Source organism: Colossoma macropomum, unplaced genomic scaffold, assembly GCF_904425465.1.
Source record: "Colossoma macropomum unplaced genomic scaffold, Colossoma_macropomum, whole genome shotgun sequence".
NCBI lineage: Eukaryota > Metazoa > Chordata > Actinopteri > Characiformes > Serrasalmidae > Colossoma > Colossoma macropomum.
Window position 1 is genome coordinate 14,521,481 of NW_023494791.1, and position 23,793 is coordinate 14,545,273.

General features: G+C 39.7%; 1 protein-coding gene across 1 annotated transcript in view; it reads left to right on the forward strand.

The window, feature by feature from the left end:
* Positions 1–23,793, forward strand: part of lrmda (leucine rich melanocyte differentiation associated) — a 297,015-nt gene that overhangs the window by 258,922 nt on the left and 14,300 nt on the right. The window contains exon 6 of the mRNA XM_036574027.1: positions 1,220–1,304. Coding sequence (XP_036429920.1) covers positions 1,220–1,304 — 85 coding nt within the window. The remainder of the gene's footprint in view (positions 1–1,219; positions 1,305–23,793) is intronic.

Below are 23,793 nucleotides of genomic sequence, written 5' to 3' on the forward strand. Positions count from 1 at the left end.
GACTTTATTTACAAAAAGTGTTCTTTAAGGACTCATCCACTGAATGGTTCTTCTCTGGCATTGCTCCAGAGAACCAAATGAGTGTACTATGTCCTAAGACTCCAACCCTTTGTGACTTTATACATTTTAGGCCTCTGTTTGCCCCAGAAAAGCAATACATTTAGCAATGTCCACTTTGCATTTTCAAGGCTACGCTCTGTGCTGAAGAAAAAACAATGACTGGAATATCTGAGCTAAGCCCTTTGTAGAGTGCATTTGTCGGTGCTGGCCCTCATGATGATTAAATACCCTGTGAACTGTTGCCTGCAAGATTTTTGCAGCTAGTTTTAGAGGCTAACTAGGGCATTTTTGGTCCTTGAAACAACACTAAGGGGATAAAACAAAAAAATACTGGCCCAAAGTGAATGCACTGAGGGTCTAGACATGTCCTCTAGATCCTCCATTGCAGTCCTGGCCTATAAAGTGAGCATTGTGCTCATGTTTGTTTGTTTAGAGTCTGGAGAGTGAGAGATGAGTTTACTTAAACGCAGGGCCAGGCTTGAGGGAGTAGTAATTTCATGCCACCTGTTGGTTTGTCAGCACACAGCACTGTGTGTGGGGAGTGAGAGAGAAAGTGGGAGAGTGAGTGACAGGATGACCTGAGGCTGACCTCCACGTTGGTTCATGACTGAGTAGGAGCTGGGTCCTTCCCCTGGTCCTCTCTTAAACAAGCAGAGGACAGATAATCAAAGCAAGGGTCTCTATTCACCTCCCCTCTTCCCTGCCCTTGCGCAAGCTAATGAATTCCGGCCTGCGCCCTGATAAAACAGCAGCGCTGCTTCCACCATTACCTTTCCACTGCACTGGAAAAATTTATGGCAGTTGGACAATCATTCTTAGCAATGAAATCTTTCTCCGGCACCCCACCCCTCGCTTTCACTTTCTTTCTGTCTCTCGTGCTCTTTGTCTTGCTCTCGCTCTCTCTCTTTATCAATTTCAGTCTCCATCAATCTGGACGAATGCTCCTGATTGGTGGTGACAAATGAGTGCTTTTCATTTAAGACTCAATTAGGATCAATGCATTCATTGCTCCAAAATCAATAATGTACATTTCTCCTGTCTATCCAACATAATAAATCTGCCCAGAGTGCATTGCCGAGCAGCACAGGTGTCGGGCTGAGCAATCCATTAACACATTCAGCTAATGTGTGCTGTATTCATCTCGTCTTTTGTTTTGCAGGGTCTCAGTGATGTCGGAGCAGAAGTCACCCTGCCTCCTTACACCCCTCTACCAAAAGGATCCAGAGACGGCAAAAACCACAAAGGTAAATTATGACTTTCTGTGCCAAAAATGGTCAGTGGATCATGAAAGATATATTTCTCAAGTCTCTGATTTGTATCACTGCAGCTCACTCTTGTGAGTACTTTGTCATCATTACTTTTAGCAAGCACTCTGTTGCTACTGTTTCTGATGTACAGAGTATGGCCAAAAGTATGTGGACATGCCTCCTAATTATTGAGTTCAGGTGTTTTAGCTGCACCCATTGCTAACAGGTGTATAAAATCAGACATAGCAATGCAATTTCCATGGAGCTTAGTGACTTTGAACATAGCATTGTCATCGGATGCCACCTTTGCCATTATTGTGGTGAAATGGAAGCATCTAAATGCAACTTCATTCAGCCATGAAGCAGTAGACCATGCAGAACAGGGCTGCTGAGAGCTGTAGTACATAAAGATCACCTGTTCTCTTTTGCATCACTCACTACAGAGCTCTAAACTCAACTGTGGGTCGGTAGCTTTACAAAAAGCTACGTTGTGGCAACAGTGTGGGGAAGGCACTTTTGTGTTCCAGCACGACTGTGCCCCCGTGCACAAAAAGAGGTCCATAAAGACATGGTTCTTTTCCAACACCAGAGCCGCAATTCAAGAGTTCACAATTGAAGTTGTGACTGAATGGGTGTATCTCCACAATGAGAACTTTACAGGAGATGGAAAAAACATGCTTTACTCTTAATGTGAGTCAATGGAACCAGATGCTTTTCCAGGTAATTTTGGGCCATTTGGTTTGGTCCATTCATCATAAAATTTACAAAAACGTGAAGGGTAACAGGCATTTTCAGATTATGTCAAAAACTAAAAACGACAAAAATCGAGATACAAGATTTTATTCTGACAACAGCGATATATTCTGTTTTTGAGAATTCAGATTGTTTCAGTTGAAGCATAAAATACTAGGAAAATGTCAGCAGGCAACAATTAACTAGGTTATTCTAGGTTATACTAGGTTATTTCTAATATTATTATTATTCCAGTATTCCTGTGATATTTTTAGCACCCCAAGTATGCATTTTAAACATCTATTCTGCATCTACATATAGAATAGTTTATATCATGCTGTAATTATTTGTATTCAGAGACATAAACCCTGTTGTTAAAGATGATGTGTTTTTCTATGTTATTGATTTTTGTCCTAAGGAAGCAACCCCACATTGATAGCAGTCGGTTATTATATCTCATACGAGAACTGATTGTTTGTGTACCCAGAATGTGCACAGTACAAAAAAGCCTCCTTTACCTCCTTCACGCTGCACAAAAACATGCCACAGTATCATTGTTTTTAAAATAGTCTGAGATGTTCTCTTCACGAACAGGCCGCTTTATTTTCAACTGCTGTTTGAATTCCCAAGCCAGCTTTTCACGGGACGGCCATGGTGCTGTCGCTGCTGCTTTCATGCGAGGTCAGCGGCAAGCCCCTCCACCCCCCACCAAGGACAGATCTATTTCACAAAGGCTGACCCGCACCTCTCAAGTGATGTAGAGGAAAGCCCAGTGCTTTGTCAAAATCATGTTGCTTGAGAATAGTCCATTAAAAGGTGAGCGGAGCTGACATATGAAATATTTTTTCTCCCTCTTAGATTTCGGCGCGCTGACACTCTCCATTCGTTATTTTTACGATACTGTACTGCAGCGTTAGATAACACAGGCCCTCATCTTTGTCCTTCGCCTCCTTTTATTCCTCTGCTGTTATCGTGCCGTTTTTATTTATCTTGACTTATTGCCTATTCTATTTGCTTAATGCATCGGGTCCGACACTGTAACTCTTTATTTGCACTCACCTTTGGCTGCGCTGTGAAAAAAAGCTTTAATAGAATAGCCATGACACTAAAAGATGCAGTTCACCTCCAGGACTGTGTCAGGAGGATGCGAGCTATTTGTATGCATTGGCAATAACTCTTCGGCTGCTTGTGAATCATCACGTGATATAATTATGCGATTATTTATCAGCGTGCACGCGTTACCTATAGGTGCGGTGCGGGCCCAGTCCTGTCAGGCATGCTGTATGTTAGATGCAGTATTGCGCTGGCGGGCAGAATTAGCTGCATGTCTGACAGCGGGCTGTCTCCAACAGAGAGCCTCTTTACCGTTTCTCAATATCGCTACAATTAATGTCACCTGCACCAAGGCCCCAGAGCCAAGGTGCCATGGGTAATCACGGCAGGCAGGAGCTCTCTGGAGGGGGGAAAGAGAAGGGCTGGCCTGGCTGACAAACAGTGAAGGGGACTGGAGGAAGTCTTGGCTTTGGGATATGAGACCCTTGTCTCTTGCGTTTGTGTGGAATTGGAGAGTGGACACACAGTGAGTGGACAGGAGAGGCTTAGAGGAGGCTGGAGGAGCTAGACATGGAGGAAGAAAGAGGCAGAGAGGCCATGTGGCAGAGCAGGCGTGACACAGAGTGGACGGCAGCGGCTGCATTCTGCGAGGGTGGCCGCAGGAAGCAGCACTGCTGTCAGCTCCAACCAGCTTTAAAGCAGCCTGTCTGGCTGGAGAGACCAAAGTTACTCTCCAGAAGCAGCCATCTCCTTAAACATAATGCTTTCCAAGGCAAGCGCCAGAACAGCAGCACTGCTTTCAGCAACACGGAACTTCTGTTTATCGACAGACACAAATTAATAGCGAATAGCGCTCTAACCTTTACATTTTAAGCATGTAAGATTTACTTAGAACAACAGTGAAAACACGTTTACATCCACTCTGACCCTTTGTAAATTATATAACTAGAAAATATACGATTCCCCATGTATGTTGTTGGACATTTGAAGGTAATAAATACTACTTTGGAGCTCTTGGCTTTAAGAATATCTGATCTGACCATCATTTATTTCCTCCCTCGTGACCAAACCAGAGGCCTTTTACCAGGCAGGGTGAAACTGTACTCCTACATGTATGAGCCCGCAATGCATTTAAATGCTGTTATTTTGGGCCGTGCTCCAGCTGTGTTGTATGTATGTATTTTAAATGGCACACAACTGTTCTTGAAACCCCTGGAGGCAGGCAGCCTTCAAAGAGAAAATCTGAACTGAAGACACCCCAGGGACCCTTGCACTTTTTTACGCCTGCAGTTTTGCTTTCATTACGGCGAGGCTGATTTTTCAGCCCCCAAAAGGGGACCGTATCGGAAGAGTAAACTGTTTTACAGTTTGCAGTACAACAAATAAACATCTGGGACCGTTCACAGCACTCCATTAGAACATTCCATTTTTTTGCCAAAAAAGTGAAAATGATGACAAATGGGCTGTCACAGAGGCTGGGAGAGGCCAGATGACGGAGCTGTGGGTGCTAAGCACTGATTTTTAAAGCTCAGCAGGACAGGGGGAGATTTACACCTGCTGCTAGTCCCCCTATCCTCCATTAACTTGCATCTGGCAAGCGTGCATCACTCATTTACTCACGTCTGGATCTGCTCTGATGATATTGAGCTAAAATGCTAGGTTTGACAGACCGTCACAGACAGAGATATCTATGCCTGAGCCTTTGTATAATTGAGATAAATCTGCTTGGTGTGGGTGAAATGATGTCCTCATAACAAAGTCTGGTGAATATGCACTGCCCCCAAGCCTTTGGCACAACTGCCTCTTAACCAATGCCTCTCTAGGATCTGCTTTGTTGCTCCTGTAGTTTATATGCGTTTCAACACATCTGAATAGATCCCAGTGCCAAAACTATTGTTCTCATCATGAGTCTGTTTGCCCTTCATCCTTTTTTCTTTGGTACACTCTTAAAATAACAGTGCCAAAAGTTGCCAGTGGTCACTAGCCCTCCTCCTGAAGATCCTCCTTATCCTCCTCCTCCTGCAGGTTTCAACTCCAGCCCAACTGTAACTCACCTCTCACAGCTAATGAAGGATTCCTGAAGGTAATAATTAGATGGATCAGGTGAGGTCAGTTAGGTTTGGAGATAAAATCTGCATGAAGGTAGAGCTCCAGGAACAGGATTGGTGACCACTGCCATAGAAGAACCACGTTTGGTTTCCTAAAACACATCACAGTGGATGTTTTTTGTAAAGAAGAGATTTTTTAAATGAGATAAAAGTGTGAAGGTCCTTTGCAAAGTTAAAGAGTCTCCACATGATGTAAAAGTTCTACACCAATTTAAAGGTTTATTTCCTAAAACTACACGTCCAAGCCAATAGCCATTTAAGGAACCTTTATTTTTAAGAGTGTAAACCACTCAATGTATTAATATCATAAATGTAAAGCAGAGAGTCCAGCTCTGCTATTGTCAGGGGCGGTCTTTGCACTAGGCAAAGTAGGCAGCCACCTAGGGCCCCCATGAGCCAAGGGGCTAAATTGAAAATACAGTGTGCATGTTGATGTTAAATAACATATTTCAAAATACATATACATTTTTTTACTTTACAATTACTCCAATGTCTAGAAATAAGTTAAATAATGTTATAGTATTCCTACAAAAATCTCAAAAAATGAAAAATATTAGATATAGATTTAAGATTATTTCACTTTCCAAGATACTGTTTTGTATTTGCAGTGTAGAGCCTCAAAAAATAACTAATTTGAAAATGTGCATTCCTAGTCTTTTGTCGAGCCCCAGAATCACTAAATCCACCCCTGGCAATTGCTTCTAAAAGACTTATGTGTGCTCTAAGAGACACTGAAGTCCAAAGTCATAATGATTCTACCAATAAAGTTTCTCCCTTGGTAAATATTACTCTTACGTTAAAGACATATGGTGGTTTCATTATAACTAAATCTGTTACAGGGTTGAAAAATTTAGAATCTGGATTTATCATTCGCATCTCTGGGGTCAGTTGATAGATAATAATTTATTTTACTTTACTTATTTTAAATAGGGATTATTACCAGTATTAGGTGAATTCAAGTTTTGTCAGTATTTCTCAGATTTGACATAGTGATAAATGTAGCCATTTGAGTTAATAATGCCAAGCCAGGCTAAGTTGACCAGCCAGTTGCTAAAAATGTGTAAAAAGTTAAGAAGGAAAAAAAAATCAGAACAGATTTAGTTTGAACTGAACCTCCAGTGTTACAGTGCTCTCATTCCAGCTTAATGAGATAGAGAGGAATGAACACTATACATGAAAATGTTCCATTCTCAAAGTGAATTCATGTTTATTTCCTCTTTGACGCTGCTGATACAGATGTTTTCAGTTCAGTGATAAGGGTGAAGGAAAGGTGGTTGTTAGATATTTTCTGTATGAGAAAATTCAGATCCAGAGGGGTTTTCCAGTTTGCGCACTGATGAGGTGTTTAGGATCCTTTGCTAATGACTTAGGGGTGTTTTTGTGGCCATTAAAACCCCTGTGTAAAACACACCTATAATTTCAACTGTAGAAAAATAATGAGCTCCCATAAAAAATAAATAGCCATCACGCAAGTTTATATCGACTTGCAGATTTACACCTTGTGTCTCTGCTCAGATGCAGTGCCAAGAAATAATGGACGGAATGTTGTACGTGCAGAGCAAAAAAAAACCCAGACTTTGTCATTTGATGTAGTTTTAAATACATCTGCTTTAGATATCCTCAGAGTTCTGCATCTCTGATTAATCATTTGTGAAAGATTTCAGCCCGTCTGTGAGAGACTGTTCTCTCACTAAATTCATTCATTCATTTTGAAAGGCCATATGCTACATTTTTCTTGTTTTTAATTTTTTTCAAGTTCAACAAGGGCGTTTGTGTGGGTTTATGTACTAAAAGCATTAATAACTCATTTTTTGCAGGACCATTTTCAGCCTTTGTTTATCTTTTAGAATTAAATAGGCTGTTTTGTTACTGTGCCTTTAAGACTGATGTGTGCAAATGAGCTCTGTTCTGATTGGCTGCACTGAAATTGTGCATCATTCAAAAAGCAGTTCAGGCTGAAACACCCCTTATAACTTTAGAGTGAACGGGAGGGGCTAAACTGCTGTAGGCTAATTAAGTGGACACCCCATACAGCCCTGTGCAAAAGTTAGTGCACCCATGGTCAAATGACATTGTTGATTTTCTAAGTGAAAATATGTACACATTCTATATAGAGAACACGCTTCTGCACATTTTAATACACAATTACTGTTTGATGAATTTAACATATTGTAAAAAAGTAAAATGTGAAATGTGGCCTGTACAAAAGTTATTTTAGTTTGTTTTTTAGTTATTATTAGTTTTTTTTTGCTGGACTGCGTAGCGGATCGGCCTAGAAGAGACAGTTTCACTGACTGACTGACAACTTTACTGAAACATGCATGTGCGAGGAGCGTATCTAGCACTCAGTAGGTAGTGGTTATGCACCCCAAGTTAGCCTGCCAACTGCCAATCGTCCAATAGAAGAAGACTCGGGTTCCGTCTACACAATGTTAGGTAAGCTAAGGCCAAGGCTAGGTGTGTGTCCTTGCTTGAAATATTATACTATGGGTTGTCTTGTGGGCTCTTTTTTGGCCAACTGAGCATGTTAAATCGGCATTAGCCTAGAGCGGGAAACGTTAGAAAGCATAGGCAACTTTAAGTGCAGAGTAGCAGAGTTTTATCATTAAGGACGGGCATTTGTTATTCAAATTTTTTAAATTTGTAAATGCAAAGTATTTGAAAATCAACGAGAAAACATTCTTTTTAACCTTTTATCTAAATTGGCACAGAAGGAGTTAATTAAACTAAGTGACACCAGTAGATGAGGAGAGTAGCCATATAATTTGCTGTGTAAGCTGACTTTTAACAAATGATAGTTAATATGGCATTCCCTGTTTAAACCGTCACTGAAGTAGCCTTTTTTCCCACCCAGCGGCCAGCTAACGGTGTTTTACTTGCACTTTCACGCACTAAGATGGTGACTGGTTATTTAAGATTGGTACAGATTTGTTTAGATGTAAAGTGATGAGAATTGTCAGATCACTTTAATAATAAATAAAGAGAAGCCATTACAGTTTGAGAGAAGTAGTAAATTATGTTTTTGAAGAACAACCCCACAACTGGTTAGTGATGGGTCAGCTTCTTTTTTTGGAGCATAGTTTTGTGTTCCTGTTACAGATTGTGTGTCTAGCTAAAAACTTTGAAAGCCTAATTTTGGGCCATGTGTTTGCGAGCTGGTCCGCTTCCCTGTGGGGTATGTTTGTATATTGCTGCCCAAGCACTCTAATTGGCTGATAGTAAAAATGTACAAACTGCTACAGGTTTAGATTAGTAATACTGAACCTACAAGTGTGAGGTGTGCAGTTTCAGGGGTGTCATGTACTGACAACTGTGTCCCCCTCACTTTTAAAATTGCTCCTATGCCCCTGGTGTTATTTACCAAAGGTTGCAGAGGAAAGAGCGTGCGGCCTGGCAGTCCAGCAAAACTAGATTTGTTTGGCATAATGTTAAACTCAACAAATAAATATAACATATGGACTGAAATTTGCAGAAAAAAAGCATTTATGTTTATTCCCTGTAGAAGATGTGTTAACTTAAAACATAAGTGAAACAGTTTTTAACAATGTTTAGACACTACATCATTTTTGTTTCGAAAAGTGATATTTGTTTTTCTATAATATGGGCCCTTTAAGCCAAGCCTTCGACAGGCGTGCAGCTGCCAGTGGGCTGTTTTTTTGGCTATTCTCTTTGTGAAGACAGCTTTTGTTTCCTCTGTCGTAGCGAGATGATATGATATGATTTCTGTCAGGAGGGATCCAGTGGGCCTCCCAGGACTTCTCTGGCAAAGGAGCATGAATATCCATTAGTCTGGAGATGGAGATTAATGGCAGGGATAGAGGAAGAGCCAGGCCATTCTGGCCATTCTTCACCGCCTATCAGAGAGACAGAGAGAAAGAGAGAGAGAGAACAAGAGAAAAGAAGAGGGGGAGAGATGGGATCGGATTCTTTGGTGAGGCAGCCAGAGCAGTCCTGTTCGTCACTGAGGCTGGAGCGCACCCCTCTCTCTCTTTCTGTCTCTCTCTCTCTCTATTCAGAGCACAGATTAAAACAGCAGGACAGACTTAACTTCCCTGACAGCTTCAACTGCTGAACTCTGCCTTGCCATCTCTAAACTGCTTTGAGATGCCTTCCCCTTTCCTCAGTGTCATTACTCCTATAGAAAGCCTCTGCATTCGCTGAATAATTCTGTTTGTGTCGGATTTGAGAATGTGTCATTGACACCATTGTGTTTTTTTTCTTCGCTCCCGCTCTCGTGCTCCACTGTTTGATGTAGTCGAATGAGTCTCTGAAGAGCCACTCGTGAGACACTGCTGTTGAAAGTAGAGGAACTTTTCAAGAGAAAGGTGGCGCTGTCAAGAAGGCATGGTGTTTATTTTTATTTCGTTTAAGGTATTTGTTTTTACCTTTTGCAGGCGTTTGAATATGAAAGCTTCTTGACGAGGGCAGGTTAATAAGGCATGTTAAAGTCAAATTAGACGCACTAAATGCACTTTGGGAATAGAGTGCAGTGCAAAAAAATCCTCTCACAGGACCGAATTGCATGTTTGATGTTTAAGGTGCTGCAGAAGTGATCATTATTGAAGTTTTCTAGATGAATAGGTTAAGAGACTGCCTTTGATGTAACTTGCAATACTGTGGAAATTGTCAATGGCTGCATTTTCCTCCTCTGTTTTGCTACGAGACTAATGTATTTGCACAGATCAATTTTGTGTATTAAATTAGCTTAAACCTTTAACACATCAAAAAAGCATCCATTTCTACCTTTTAATCTGTTGTTCTCACTTAATAGCATGATTTCTTAATGGGCATGTTCACACAAAAGCCTCTGATCCAGTCTGTCTGCCTTGAAAGTTCCCATTCATGTTACCCATCAAAATCAATGAGATCACATGAATGATTCACATGCATCATTAACAACAGCAAATGAACAAACTGTCAGAACAAGGCTTTATTGTAAACATTTGTTGCTGTAGGCCAGAAGCGTCAATGCTTCTGCAGCTATTACTGGCGCTATCTTAGTTAGTTAGCCACTGCTACCACATTATTAGCACTTGATGGTGATGACAATATATGCATGTGCAGTAAAAGCAGAAGATGAATACTATTTTTCATAATTGTCAATTTAAAAACATCATGTCCATTATATTGTGTGAAAGTTTCATGATGAATGTACCAATAGAAATGCTTCAAAGTATATAGACTAAAATATTTTTATGTCAACTTCCATTGAAAATTAAGGATTTTTTCCCTTTTACTGAAAAGTTACCATTTTTCAAAAGGTTTTAGTTTCCGACAGCAGCCATACGTGCCTGATTTACAACTACATATAAAATAGGTTCAGATCTGATTTGAAAACATAAAATATTTGCATTTACCCAGCTTTGAAAACTTCAGATTTGTTCACCTGTTAATGTGAACATAGCCAGTGCTGTTGTTTTTTTACAGCACATGATCTAACAAAGCTGAAAATGTATAGATGTGTATTTTGTTACTATTGTGAAAAGCACGCACACAAGAATGAAAAGATATATCACACTTTTATCATAATGTGACAAGTCAATAAATGTTTACTGATAGGAAATGGAATTCTGAATGTGTGATTACCTTTGCTCAGAAACCCCCTCAGTAAAGGCCGCATGGTGCTTCTTTTACACAGTGATAGAGAAAGTAGTAGCACACAGAAAGCTTTAGTTCCATATTCTGATGTATTTTACTATGCAACTATTTCTACTGAGTTAAAGCAGATATTGCCAAAGTCTCTGAATGTACTGCCTGAGAAACACTGGGTTAGATAGGGTTAAGATACTTGTATATCAAAAGGTTACAGCCTATAAGGCGTTATAAGCATTTTGGGACTCTGATAGAGCTGACTTGGCTGGATTTATGAACCATCTATTTACACATACACACATAGCATACATGTGAGTGTTAAGCGATACCCCGTGCTGTACTGAGAAGGTGCCAGTGTGATGGACAAGGACATGAGGCCTTGCCAGTGTGCCCAGCACAGTTCCAATAACATACTTGCGGTACCTGCGACTTTGGTCTGCTTCCCAGCCGTGCTGGCCCGTCGTAGAAGACTGACAGAGAATATATCACACAAATGGAAACCCTGTGCTCATTTTCTAATCAACTCTGAAAGTGATTGCTAATGCAGTCAGAGCATTATTCATACTGCTGAGTGATTTGTGACGTGTGTTTGGGACATCTGAGATGCAGGCTAGTATTTCCTGTGTGCTTTTAGTTGTGCCAAGAGTTTAGTGCAGGTTGGTGTGGCTTTCGTAGTTTCGAAACTCAGGACTTTATCATTGTAATTTATGAGGAAACAGGCAAGCCATATGGTTTGGATATTTTTACAGCAGGATCGATGTTGGGTCCTCGAGTTTCCCCTCTCTGCTTGGGTTGATATGGATGGCCCTGCTCATGTCAAGAGGTTCCTCAGTTTGCTCAGATGCGGAGACACTAAAGTCCTGGCAGATGTTGAGCAACTTGTCATTCTGAAGGCGAAACTGATCTGTGCACAATGAACTCTGATTGCATTATAATGATCATGTGACGGAGCCAGTGGAAATGTTTATTAAGATAAATGCCCCTCGCAGGAAGAGGAACACACGCCAAAAAGTCATAATTCACAACCGTGGAAGATACACGCTGGAAGTCTTATGTAAGGTTTTCTTTCCAGTGTTTGTTTGTGTGAATGTGATTCAATCCACAATTAAATTACAAATGATAGCAATTAATTTTGTGACGGCTTCCATCATTCTATTTTACTTGTGTGCTGTGTGTTTATTGGGCTTATTAGTCATCTAAACCAGATGAAAATATGTTCTGAGAAACGTCCCGCCCAAGTTCCTGTCCAGTGGGCTGTTATGAATTCATCTCATATCTGTTACTCACATGGCCAGATGTATTCTGAGCGATTTCATTATATTTGAGTTATTAGCTGGGCATTATAAATTCATCTTTAGCATCGCGTGGAGAATTGTTAGCGTAGTAAAGCCAGAATAACTGGAACACAAGAGAATGTCATTCAAACCCATAACTGACGTATCACTCTCATCTCTGTCCTGTGACCCTCCCCCCTCACCCCCCACCCATTCCCACATAATCTGTGGGCTGCAGCCATTGTGGTGGAAGGGACAAAGCTCATCTGTCAATTATAGCAAGCTCCATTGGGCTGTTGTCTAAACTGTTTTCTTGCACACTGGTGAACTCACTGATTTATTGTCACTGCCTCTACCTCTGTATACAATCACGAGACACTCGTGTTTGAACACATTCTAAAGCATGAGCTCAAATTAATGACCTAGCACATCATTTATTCCATTCTGTGCAGGGAAATTGAGATTAGCATTCTCTTATACACAATGTAAAGGGTTGTCTAGAGGGTTCAAAGCACAGAATGATGAGGATTTCACATTTACGGCGGGTGATAAGTCAGTATTACAAAAGAAGAGCATGACTTTTGACCAATTTAAATATCGAAACAAAACCTCACCATTTCACTGATGTCAAGCAGTTTCAGAATGCCCAGCTGATTTTATTAATGAATTGTAGATATCTTTAAAGCTGTACTATATAAGAATTTTTGTTCAAATTGAAAGAAGTAGAAAATAAACACACTAAAATGTGGTGTGCATGTGCTGAAATAATAATTTAAAGGTCAGAGGTGTTGGGCCTGATTTTGCAGAACATTTTCGGACTGCATCATGTCTTAACACCACAAGGCTCAAAAGGAAGGTCTGACTGTTTAGGTCTCAAATGCAAAATCAACATTATACTGATGGAGATATGCTGACAGTAGTAGATAATTCACTTACATCCTCAGAAGACACATCCTTCACCAAGTTTTGTTGAATATTCTTCCAGCTCACTCGCAAATGTCAGATTCATCCACTCATTGGGGTCTGAAGCTCAACCCGAAATGAGTGTTGCACGCAATTACACATTTCCTCAAATCATATATAGCGCAGCCTTAGGCAATATAGCTTTTTAGGAGTTTCTTTATTTTGTGTACACTGTTAAAAATATGGTTAAAAATCTGTCACTTAAGGGCATCAGACAAAAACCATAAATTACCAGTAAAAGTATGTTTTCCAATAATGGTAAAAATCTGTAAAATTAGTCATTTAATTTTCTAAGAAATACGGCATTTTCCTGTAATTCAGCAGTTTCACTAGTTCAGCTATTTATTTTGGCACACAGCATTTTAACATAATAATAACAACACAAATGTCTGTTAAGTAAAGATAGTAAAGTTGTTTTTGTTTTTGTTATATGCACCATTAAACTTCACAGTACTTTGACAGTGACATTCCTTTTTTTAAACAGTGTAGTTAAAATGTTTTTGCCCATATATCTCGTCAGCCTTTGTGGAAGCTACTGTTGTGATGTAAAGCTGTCAGCCTTGCAGTAATTAGCTGTGTTTTGCACTGACATAAGGTACTGTAGTATTGTCTGCCTCATATATATGAACTAGCCAATATGTTTGTTTAGTAATGTTTAACTTTCCATGTATATCTGAATTATTACCCCTTGCTGTTTAGCCCCAGGTGGCAGTTCTCTGGCTTCCACCAAGCCTATCACGAGCTAATAAAGAGCATTGCATGCTTTCTCAAATGGTCCCACCTCTTCCTTGAGGTCATCATCATCAAAATAATAATAATAATAATAGTAACATCACAGAAAGCTTCCATCTCAAACACCCTTTCTGATCTGTCAGAATGATTTGCTGATGAAGTTGTTCTAAACGGAGGGAGCAGGTTTCTCCATCATTCTAATGTAACTGGACACGTTCTGTTACCGTCATAATTTGATTGGGTGATCATTTCTGACATGTTGTGTCGCTGTAAGACTGTTGAGTTGACTGAGTCATAGGGGTCAGACACTGAAATTAATTCCAGATTGCAGTCATTTGAATGAGTACTCTCTTCATTTCCCCAGGAAATCTTGCCTCTTCAATTTTGCTTGTGGTTTAACCAGTCCACTTCAGGTCACCTAGTCAGCCAAACACGTCAGTATCAAATTCGGCTGCCGTCGTATTCCAGCTGAAGGATTATCTGACCCTGAAAGTTCCCTCCTTTGGTTGTGGTAAAAAATGTCCAAACGTCACTGTATACAAATTCAAAAGAGAATATTCATGTTTTTTTTATGTGATCTAATTTCCAGATGAATGTACTGAAGTTATTCACTGGATGCAGAAGTGACGCATTAACAACATTGTGCTCTTTATGGATGCATTTATGTATGGCCATTTCCCAAACGCTGACAACTAAAAGAGATTATGGTATGGGGAACAGTGTGAAAATGTGCAGTAATGGAACATTTCTGAAGGCCTGAATTGTTGTAAATAGGCTTGCCCTGCGAGAAGAGCTAAAATATGCCTCTGCACTTGACACCATTAAGTCTATGCTAACCGCCTTCCCTTGGGAGCTTGTGGAAATTGTACCACCTCCAGCAAACTGTGTTTCACAATTGGGCATAGCCTGATATACTGCTCCAGTGCAATTGATTCAGGAAAGGAAGCGGCAAATAAAGGAGGAAAATGGCATGAAATGAAATGAATTGAAATGAACACACATGTCCTGCAGTAGGATTTTTTTTTTCCCAAAGCCACACTCACATGCGGTGACCCAGTTGCACTGTTCCTAGCGTGGCTCAGGGCAGCACTTTGCTTGTATGCCTCCCACAAGCCATGGCTTTTCTTTCAAAAACCACATAGTGTTTGTCTTGTAGCATTTATTCAGTAAAACAGAACTAACAGAAGTAACAGTGACTGTAACGAGTGTCTGATGTATCTTATGTAGCTTCACATAATATCTTGTATGTACAGCACAGTACATTATAAAATATATTTGCTAACTGAGCTGGTTGTTTTTGTTTCCTTCTTCCGTAAAGTGTATTGCAGTGCTGGGGATGATATTAAGGTAACCTTGGGAGAGAGGAGGGGAGGAAGGTGAAAGAGCCACAGGCCGAGCTTCCAGAATCACTAACTAACTGTGACATTTGGGCCGTGGAGCTATTCAAGTCACTGCACTAATCAGAACTGATATCCGCTGAACTTTAAGCTCTTCTTTAGGTAGCGTAATTTGTTTTGGTCCAATAAAGGTTGGCTTCTTTTCTGTACTTCAGTATTGAAACGCTCAAAAAAACCACAGGTGGAAATTTTTAGACGTTTTAGATGTCCACCATACAAATGAATGGATCAACAATTTTAAGGACATCCAGCTGCTATTAGGTTTGCAATTCCATCCCCTGTCCTTCTCTTCCTCAGCCCAGGCTTACTCATGCAGCCAAGCGCATAATGCGCTTTGAGTCCTGTAACATGTACGATTATAATTAGCTTTGTCAGGTCCTAGCCCCTACAACCCCCATGCAGATAATATGATAATATGTCTTCATAACCGACTGACCTTACATGCTCAATATTTCTCCCCTTATGAAGATTACATGTCAATAAAGTAATTGAGTCCTGGGCTGTGAGGCAAGTGAAGATTTAGGTTATTGGACTTTTCGGGGGCAGTGATGTATGACCGTTATTATTCCACCTGTCAGGGGATGTGCAGGGCGCTGATGATGGTCTGAGGATGTCAGGAGGTGTGGTTGGAGAGAAAGAGAGAGAGAGAGAAGGAAGGGCAAGAGGAGGGGGCTCAGAGCTTTTCAGTGCAACTGTTATATCGTTAATCAGGCTCTTCCTCTAGAGTCTGCTCCTGCTGCATATGGAAGCTAGATATGTCATATTAATTAGTGCAAGGAGACATACAGTAAAAGCATCCATTAGAAAGAGGGCAAGGAGGCTGGGTATTAAAAAGAGCCAACAATACAGCCCCATCATGGCCCTGCCTTCATTCGTCAGCCTCATGGGATCATCCATTATAATTCACTAGAATATTAGTTTGTCTCTCTCTCTCGCACTGGAGTGGAAGAAAGCTGTCTGCAGGCCTCAGCTGAACCACTGCCCTCTGTAATTGCCACTCAAAGCTTATCCATGGATTTGGACTCTGTTGTCATTTTAATTATTAAATGTGATCCAATTACCAACGATTGTTTCATACATCACATTGAAAGTCTGTTAAGAATGTTCTAAAAGTGATAGATAATGAAAGAATTTACTAAAAAAAAATACAGAAAGTGGTAGGTATTGAATGAATCTGCTTAGAGGGTACTGAAAATGGTTAGTACTGAAATTTTCTGCTGGGAACTGAAAGTGATAGGTGCTGAAAAAGTATGCTGAGAAGGTACTAAACGTGGTAGGTACTGAAAGAATATGCTGGGAAGGTACTGAAAGTGGCAGGTACTGAATGAATTTTCTGGGAAGGTACTGAGAGTGGTAGGTACTGAAAAACATATACAGAGAAGAAGGTAGGTACTAGACAAATCTAGTGAAAATGGCAGTTACTGAAAAACTCTATGGAGAGATTACTGTTGATTGATGTTGAGAATGTACTGAAAGTGGTAAGTACTGGAAAGATTTTCTGAGAATGTACTAAAAATGGTAAGGATTGTTTAGGGGTACTGAAAGACTCTAGCAAGAACATACTCAAGACTGAGAGTGGTAGGTGCTGAAATGTTACTGAGAAGGTACAGAAAGTGGTAGGTACTGAACAGAACTGCTGTGTGGTTACTGAAAGAATCTGCTGAGATAGTTCTGAAAGTAGTAAGTACTGAAATACAGCTAAGAAGGTACTGAAAAGTTGTTGGTACTGAAATACTGCTGAGAAGGTACTGAAACATTGCTGAGAAGGTACTGAAAGTGGTAGGTTCTGAAACTCTGCTGAGAAAGTACTGAAAGTGGTAGGTACTGAAATGCTGCTCGGAAGGTACTGAAAGTGATAGGTACTGAAACACTGCTGAGATGGTTCTGTTAGTTGCAGATACTGAAACACTGCTGAGAAGGTACTGAAAGTGACAGGTACTGAAACACTGCTGAGATGGTTCTGAAAGTTGCAGGTAGTGAAACACCACTGAGAAAGTGATAGGTACTGAAATACTGCTGTGAAGATTCTGAAAGTTGCAGGAACTGAAACACTGCTGAGAAGGTACTGAAAGTGGTAGCTACCGAGACACTGCTGAGAAAGTACTGAAAGTGGTAGGTACCGGAATAATCTGCTTAGATTGTACTGAAAGAGGTAGGTACTGGAAGAAACTGCAGAGAGGGTACTGAAAGTGGTCATTACAGAAGGAATCTACTGTGAAGGTATTGAGAACACTAAACACTATGATGCACCATGTGTGTACTTTTAGTGTGTGTGCGGATGGTAGAAGGTAAACAATCACACTTGTCATTTTTCTGGACTCATCTGAGTGTGAATTTGAAGATGAGTCCATAATAAGATGAGTGAACCCTTTTAGACCAGAGGTTCCCCTGCAGTTAATGACTGTGTGAGGGGAGGGAAAGTGGCGCTCTGTGTTAAAGGATATTTTACCATGTCCATTCGCATTAAGGCCAGAGATTGATGCACTCCAGTCAGATGAAGCTTCAGTCTGAGTGATGCCCGTGCTCTGTCATAGTGACACCAACCTCCCAGCCATGCGCTGTGGCTCGGGACGGGCACCCCTGCACCCACCCAGGGAGCAGCCCCCGTAGCACATCTCCACAGCCCTTGTTCTTTTCTTTCCGTCCCCTCTCTCCCTGCTCTCTGTCAGAGTGTCATGTCGAATCACCGTACAGCAGCCAGCTCCGGAGCCCCAGGTACCAGTCCAACAGGCCTCAGATGCTGCGCTGAAATGAATATAATAATGGGCTCCGGAAAATAGCACAGGGCACTTAGCAGAGACAGGAAGAGGAGTAATAAGTGAGAGAGAGAGAGAGAGAGAAAGAGAGATGTGTGTGGGTGTGTGTGTGTGTGTTCTCTTCGGGGGGAACCAGTGAGCAGATGCATGTCCCACAGTGAGGCAGGTGCAGTTTGTCTCCTCCATGGCGGAGGTGGCAGCGGGGGCTGTCAGATTGGTATTGATATGTGTCACTCTGGGGAGTGTCAGGTGCTTTATTTAAGACAGCAAGGAGACCATGCACTCATGTGGTAATTGACGTTTGGCTTTAGGGAAGATTAGGCTGTTTGTTGACCTAGCAGGGCAGCTGATGGAGCCGTTCCCCCGTGTTAAGTGTTGTTTTTCCATGAATGGTTAAGGTTTAGTTACACCTCAGTGAGGTACCGTATTGCCATTTTATTCTTCATACGTGCAAAATTTCCATACGCTGCCTGCTGGAAGAATCAAAAGCTGTCTTGAGATCAGAATTGTTTACTGTCAACACAAACGCAAAAACTATAAATTGCAAATGCAAATTGTACATTTTTTTTTACACCAGTTGAAAATGCTAGCTGCGCTTTACACTCAATGTTTCCTGATCAATGGATGAACAAAATGATTCAGAATAAAATCTTGCAACATTTACTTACATTCAAGATTAGAACATTTTCCCCTTCTCCTGAAGTTACCTTTTTGGACATACATGGTTATGACCATGACAATATAATAAAAAAAATAATAATAATGAATAACACATTATTTCATTAATGCTACACTGTATACACTTCATGTACCATATTACCAGTAAATAACAGTAAAATAGCAACTGTATACTATGACTTTACAGTCACCTGAGCCACACCATCACTGTGATGTAGCCATATTCTGCTGTATGCTAATAGTAATAAGCTGTAATTAAAATACAGTAATCTTCTGTAATTTTATATAACTGTAAAATAATGCCACTCAGTATTCAGTAATTTACTGTAAAGTTACATATGAAACATATGCATTGTTCACCAGACCTATGAATGTTTGTTATATTTGAATGAAGTATAAGACAAACTAAAATAAAATGAAAAAACAAAACAATGAACAATATCTCAAGAATGCATTTTAAATGCAGATATACATTTTACAGACAACCTTTCTTGTAATTTGCGCAAACATGACCAAAAACTCACATCTTGCAGTTCCATTTCAAAATATTTTTGTCAACACCTCAGTGTTTCAGTATTTAAGAACATGCAGAGTAAAACTTCAAAATTCTGTGAAAAAACACCTGAATTGTCAGAATAACAAACACAGTGTTTTTCGTTCACATATTTATGCCTTTTTTAACTCTCAGTTGCTGTCATACACCATAATGTTGTGTGGTACAGCTCAACAGTAATCTCACAATAATGTGCTGTGTTATTACAGAAAATATCTCAAACAATTCATCTTAAGAGCATTAAACAATAAAATGAAGAAAACAGTTTTTTGCTGTGAAAATTAGTGTTAAATACTGTACAAACATGACAAAACATCAGTGATTATAGTGTGCTGAGATTACAGGAGAGCTTGCTGTTCAAAATCTACTTTCTTTTCCTTTCTTTCTTTCTTTCTTTCTTTCTTTTTTCTTTCTTTCTTTCTTTCTTTCTTTCTCTTTCAAGGGAAAGTGTTATTGTGAATCTGGTCTTCTCCTCTTACAGTCAAATGACCATTGTGATGTGTTGACACGCCTGTCCACTATTCACTTACATGGTTTGGTGGCCATATTCGATTTGACGGTAATCCCAAATGACATTCACTGAGGAACCATTTTGCTCATTGACGCATGAAGTCTATCACATCCGTCACTATTACATTTAGAATCAGCCTGCAACCCTAATCTTGAGTTTCAGTTTTGGACAGCTGCAATAATAGCATCTCAGAGCTTCGGCGTCACTATTGAGCATTAAACAAACTAAACATCCACCCTTGACTTTTACAAACTGCTGCAAGATGTGTTTGTGATTCTCTTGACTATGAGTTGTTATGTATAACCTGTTGGTTCACTGTCTGCTGACTTTATCTGACTGAAGGTCTGTCTGTCTGCATGCATTTCTTTGTTGTTTTTATTGTTTAGAATCCATTTGGCTCTGTGCATGTGCAGTAAAGATCTTTGAGGCTGGCTTTACATGGTGAAACTTTCCTGCAGTTAGTTGCATTGTCGCAGAAATAAAGTTGCATGCAACACAATCAATTACTTCACTAGAATTTTTTTAAACACCAGATCATTTTAGCTATAAAGTCATCCGTGAGGTGTATTTTACATAATTGCAGCATTTTTGTCATCTTTGTGTTTTTTTTCAGCTGTTATTGATGTGAATTTTTATTTACTATATATTTAAGTTTTTTTATTTGTTCTGTGTATGTGAATCATTTGAAAGTTATTATTTATTTAAATTATTGTTGAATAAACCATCTCCTGTTTTATTTTCTTGTCCACTGATCTGGAGAAATCACTGGTTTGAAAGTGTGTTATTCGACATGATCATGTTTGATTGGCTATTTCATGAAACTTGTTCTGCAGAGTTGAGACGGGTTGTTGCTGCTGAGTTTCAAATGAGTTGCAGGATACATGCAACTTACGTGCAATTTGTTTTCTTGTAGGTTTCAAGCAACTAAAGTTGCATGAAAGTTTCACTGTGTAGAGCCAGCCTAATGAAGACAGGGATTTTTTTTTGGCTCTTCAAGTCGAGGATGCATAATACAACAGCTTTGAATGTGGTCTAAGAGTACTACAGAACTTTTCTCATTCTTGCTCATGCTTTTAGAGCGCTGACCCCTGCACGTTGTCCTCTCTAACTCAGCAGTTTGGTTCACGCTAATAGGCCCGATGATGGACTTTACATTTTCACTCATGGGGTTTGTTTGATAAGTGGCGCTGCATGTAATGCCCACAAATTTAGACGGTCATTAATTCTGCCCTGCCTCCAATGTCAAAGTGATAAGAAGTGAGGTAATCATTCTCAGACTATTAATACAATACAGGAGTGTTATTGAATCCTGTCACATAGATTAAAGTTTAAATTAGTAACTTTCCAATCACCTCACTAATGGAACCATTACTGAAATCAGCCCAGTTGCAAATTACATTTTTCACATTTTGTTGAGGGTTTGGTCACTTATCTGCACTTGCCTTTTTAATTAGAAATTGGTGGCTAATGATGACCACAATCAGTCAGCTTCAGAGAGAGTACATACTGGAATCTTTTACTCTTATCATACTATACTTAATGTCATGGACTAAAATGGCTGTTGAATCATAATGATTAATCGGGTCATTTACTGACAGCGGTGCTGTTAATTAGTGTATGGTGTTTTTTGTGTCACAGTACGTTCCCCGCTGCTAGAGCCTCTTATATGCGTTAAATGCGATGAGCTGCAAACTGATATGTATTCAGTACTCTGTCATAATCTTTTACAGTACAACCTCCACAAGCACCACTTGTGCTGACACAAACAGCGGGTGGAATTCATGTGCAGAATAGCTGTTAGCGGCAGTGTAAGTCTCCTTATGATAGACCAGGAGTTGTTCCAAGAAGATTAAGGCTTTGTAAACTGCTGGAGCACTCCGCCTCAAATGACTATTCCCTTATCTCCAGGGCCCAGAGCTACTGTATGCCTCACACAGACTTGCTCTATGTAGAATAAATGTCATTGAAATTAATTTCACCAGTCTTGAATTAGGCTGCGACTATAATCTCTTTCTTCAGTCAAAATTTATGTCCTCCAGAATTCAATTTCCTCCTCAGCCTCATAAGTTGGAACACAAAGAGTGATAGGCCTTTATCAGTAGAGCGGTTTGAGGACTTCATTAATGAATACTGCCACTTTCAATTCATAATATTTGATTCTGGTATAATCCTGCGAGAGCCACGCTCTTTCACAATGCTGCAACTTCACGCCGCGGAGAGGACACCTTTGAAAATGAAATTGCGCTCGTTTTCTTTTGTACCACATCTATTCTTTTGTAGAATATATGAAGCTAGTGTCTAGTCTGCTGTTAGAGTGAAGTGAATCTTTTGAGGAACCCAAAATGTCAAAATGTTTTGTTTTTGCTTTATAAGGAAACATCCTTAGCAAATCATGCTGTTATTGATCAGGGATTCTGAATTAGTTTAGAAGCTCTCTAAAGACAGACTCTTTTGTTAGAGCTAAAGCCAATCTCTCAGGCCTCTCCCATCATTAAGCTTCATACACTTAGCTCTCATCAAGCTCGCTCAGATGTCTCTATTTAATAGTGTGAAAGGAGGTCTGAATTTGCCCAAAGTAATATTGCATTAAGAATTGGATAACTAAAGCTTGTATCACTTTGAGTAAATAGGTAAATGACTGAACAAAATAAAATGCGAAATTTTATTTGTCACAAAGACATTTCCAGTTCATTTTAAAGCCATTCATAAGTGAACTTGAAAGAATTAAGTGCATTTAATCAGAAATCTGTGACATCACCGTAATTAAATTGATGAATTATTTAATACTTTATCAGTTGTGTTTGAATTTTGTCATTGGAAATTCCTGTTAGTTGATATGCAAATTTGGAAATAGCTTCTCACAAAGACCCTCTGCTGGACCTGACTTCTGCATAAGGCTAATAATAGGGCACAGTCCATTGTTATCATGAGTTTCTGCAAGAGCTGCTCCGCTTGGCGAAAGGTTACATGGCCACGCCTTCTCTCTTCAACATCTTCTGTGGCTCTTGCAACCTTAATTCAGGGTCATGGTGCCGGTTTGTATCAGTCTGAGGCCGAACTCTCTGACCTTAGCCATCTGAGCTTTCAGAGAAATGCGGCGTTCCAGTGGAAGCACAGTTGGGAAGACATTTGTTATCCTTTGGCCCACAATCTAAGCTAACATCCAAGCTTCTTAGGTTCTTTTAAAAAGGGTTTGCCATTTGTCCTAATGCCTCGGTACTGTGGCTGACATTTTCAGAGAGAAGTCTCTCATATACTATGTAGTATTTTGTTTTCTGTTAGTAGAACTGGTTTCATGACAAGTAAACTCTGTATTATCAGTGTCCAGATAAATAATGGAAAACATGACTAAAGGTGTGTGTTAAATTTCAGAGTTTTAGATAAACGGATCAAATCATAGTTGATGTAGAGTCATGAGAAATTCTCCATCATAAGCAGTTACACTCTTTAAAGTAAAGGTTCTTAAATGGTTGTTGACAGGACATATGGTTCTAGGAAAACCATTTAATTAATATGGAATTAAGCTTTTTAAATGCATTTACACATCTCATTTACAAAAATGGTCCTTTACATATCCTTCCACTGTTTTAGCGTTCCAAAATTGATTCTTTTATGGCAACACTCCAAAGAACACTTTTTGGAACCTTTATTTTTTAGGGGTGTATTTCCTCTACCAATCTCTTTTTAGACATACAGTATATCATTGCTGACCAAAGAAAAATATGTATTTGCATTTTTGTTGCTTTTTTACTTTTCTACGTAATTTGAAAAGGGCAGTTTTCCTTTAAATTGTGTGAACATTTCACAATGATTTCTCAAAAATCAGTTAGAATAAAACCTCTGTACAGTAACTTACATTAAAAGTTAAGAACATCACCATTTTGTAGATCCTATTTTGTGTTTGGACAGTGATGATATATAATGTATATGTATACCTTGCAAAAAGTCAGAGACCACCCTTCATTACTTTGATTTCCAGTCAAAACAGCCATTAAGTACAAATTATTAGTTTTCCCATTGATATTTCTGAGAAGATTAGACCAAACATGAGTTCAGAAAAGTGCGACTGTGTAAGGCCTGGTAGACCACTAGAACTGTCACCACCAAAATAAACAATACTGAAAGCTTTTATTTTTG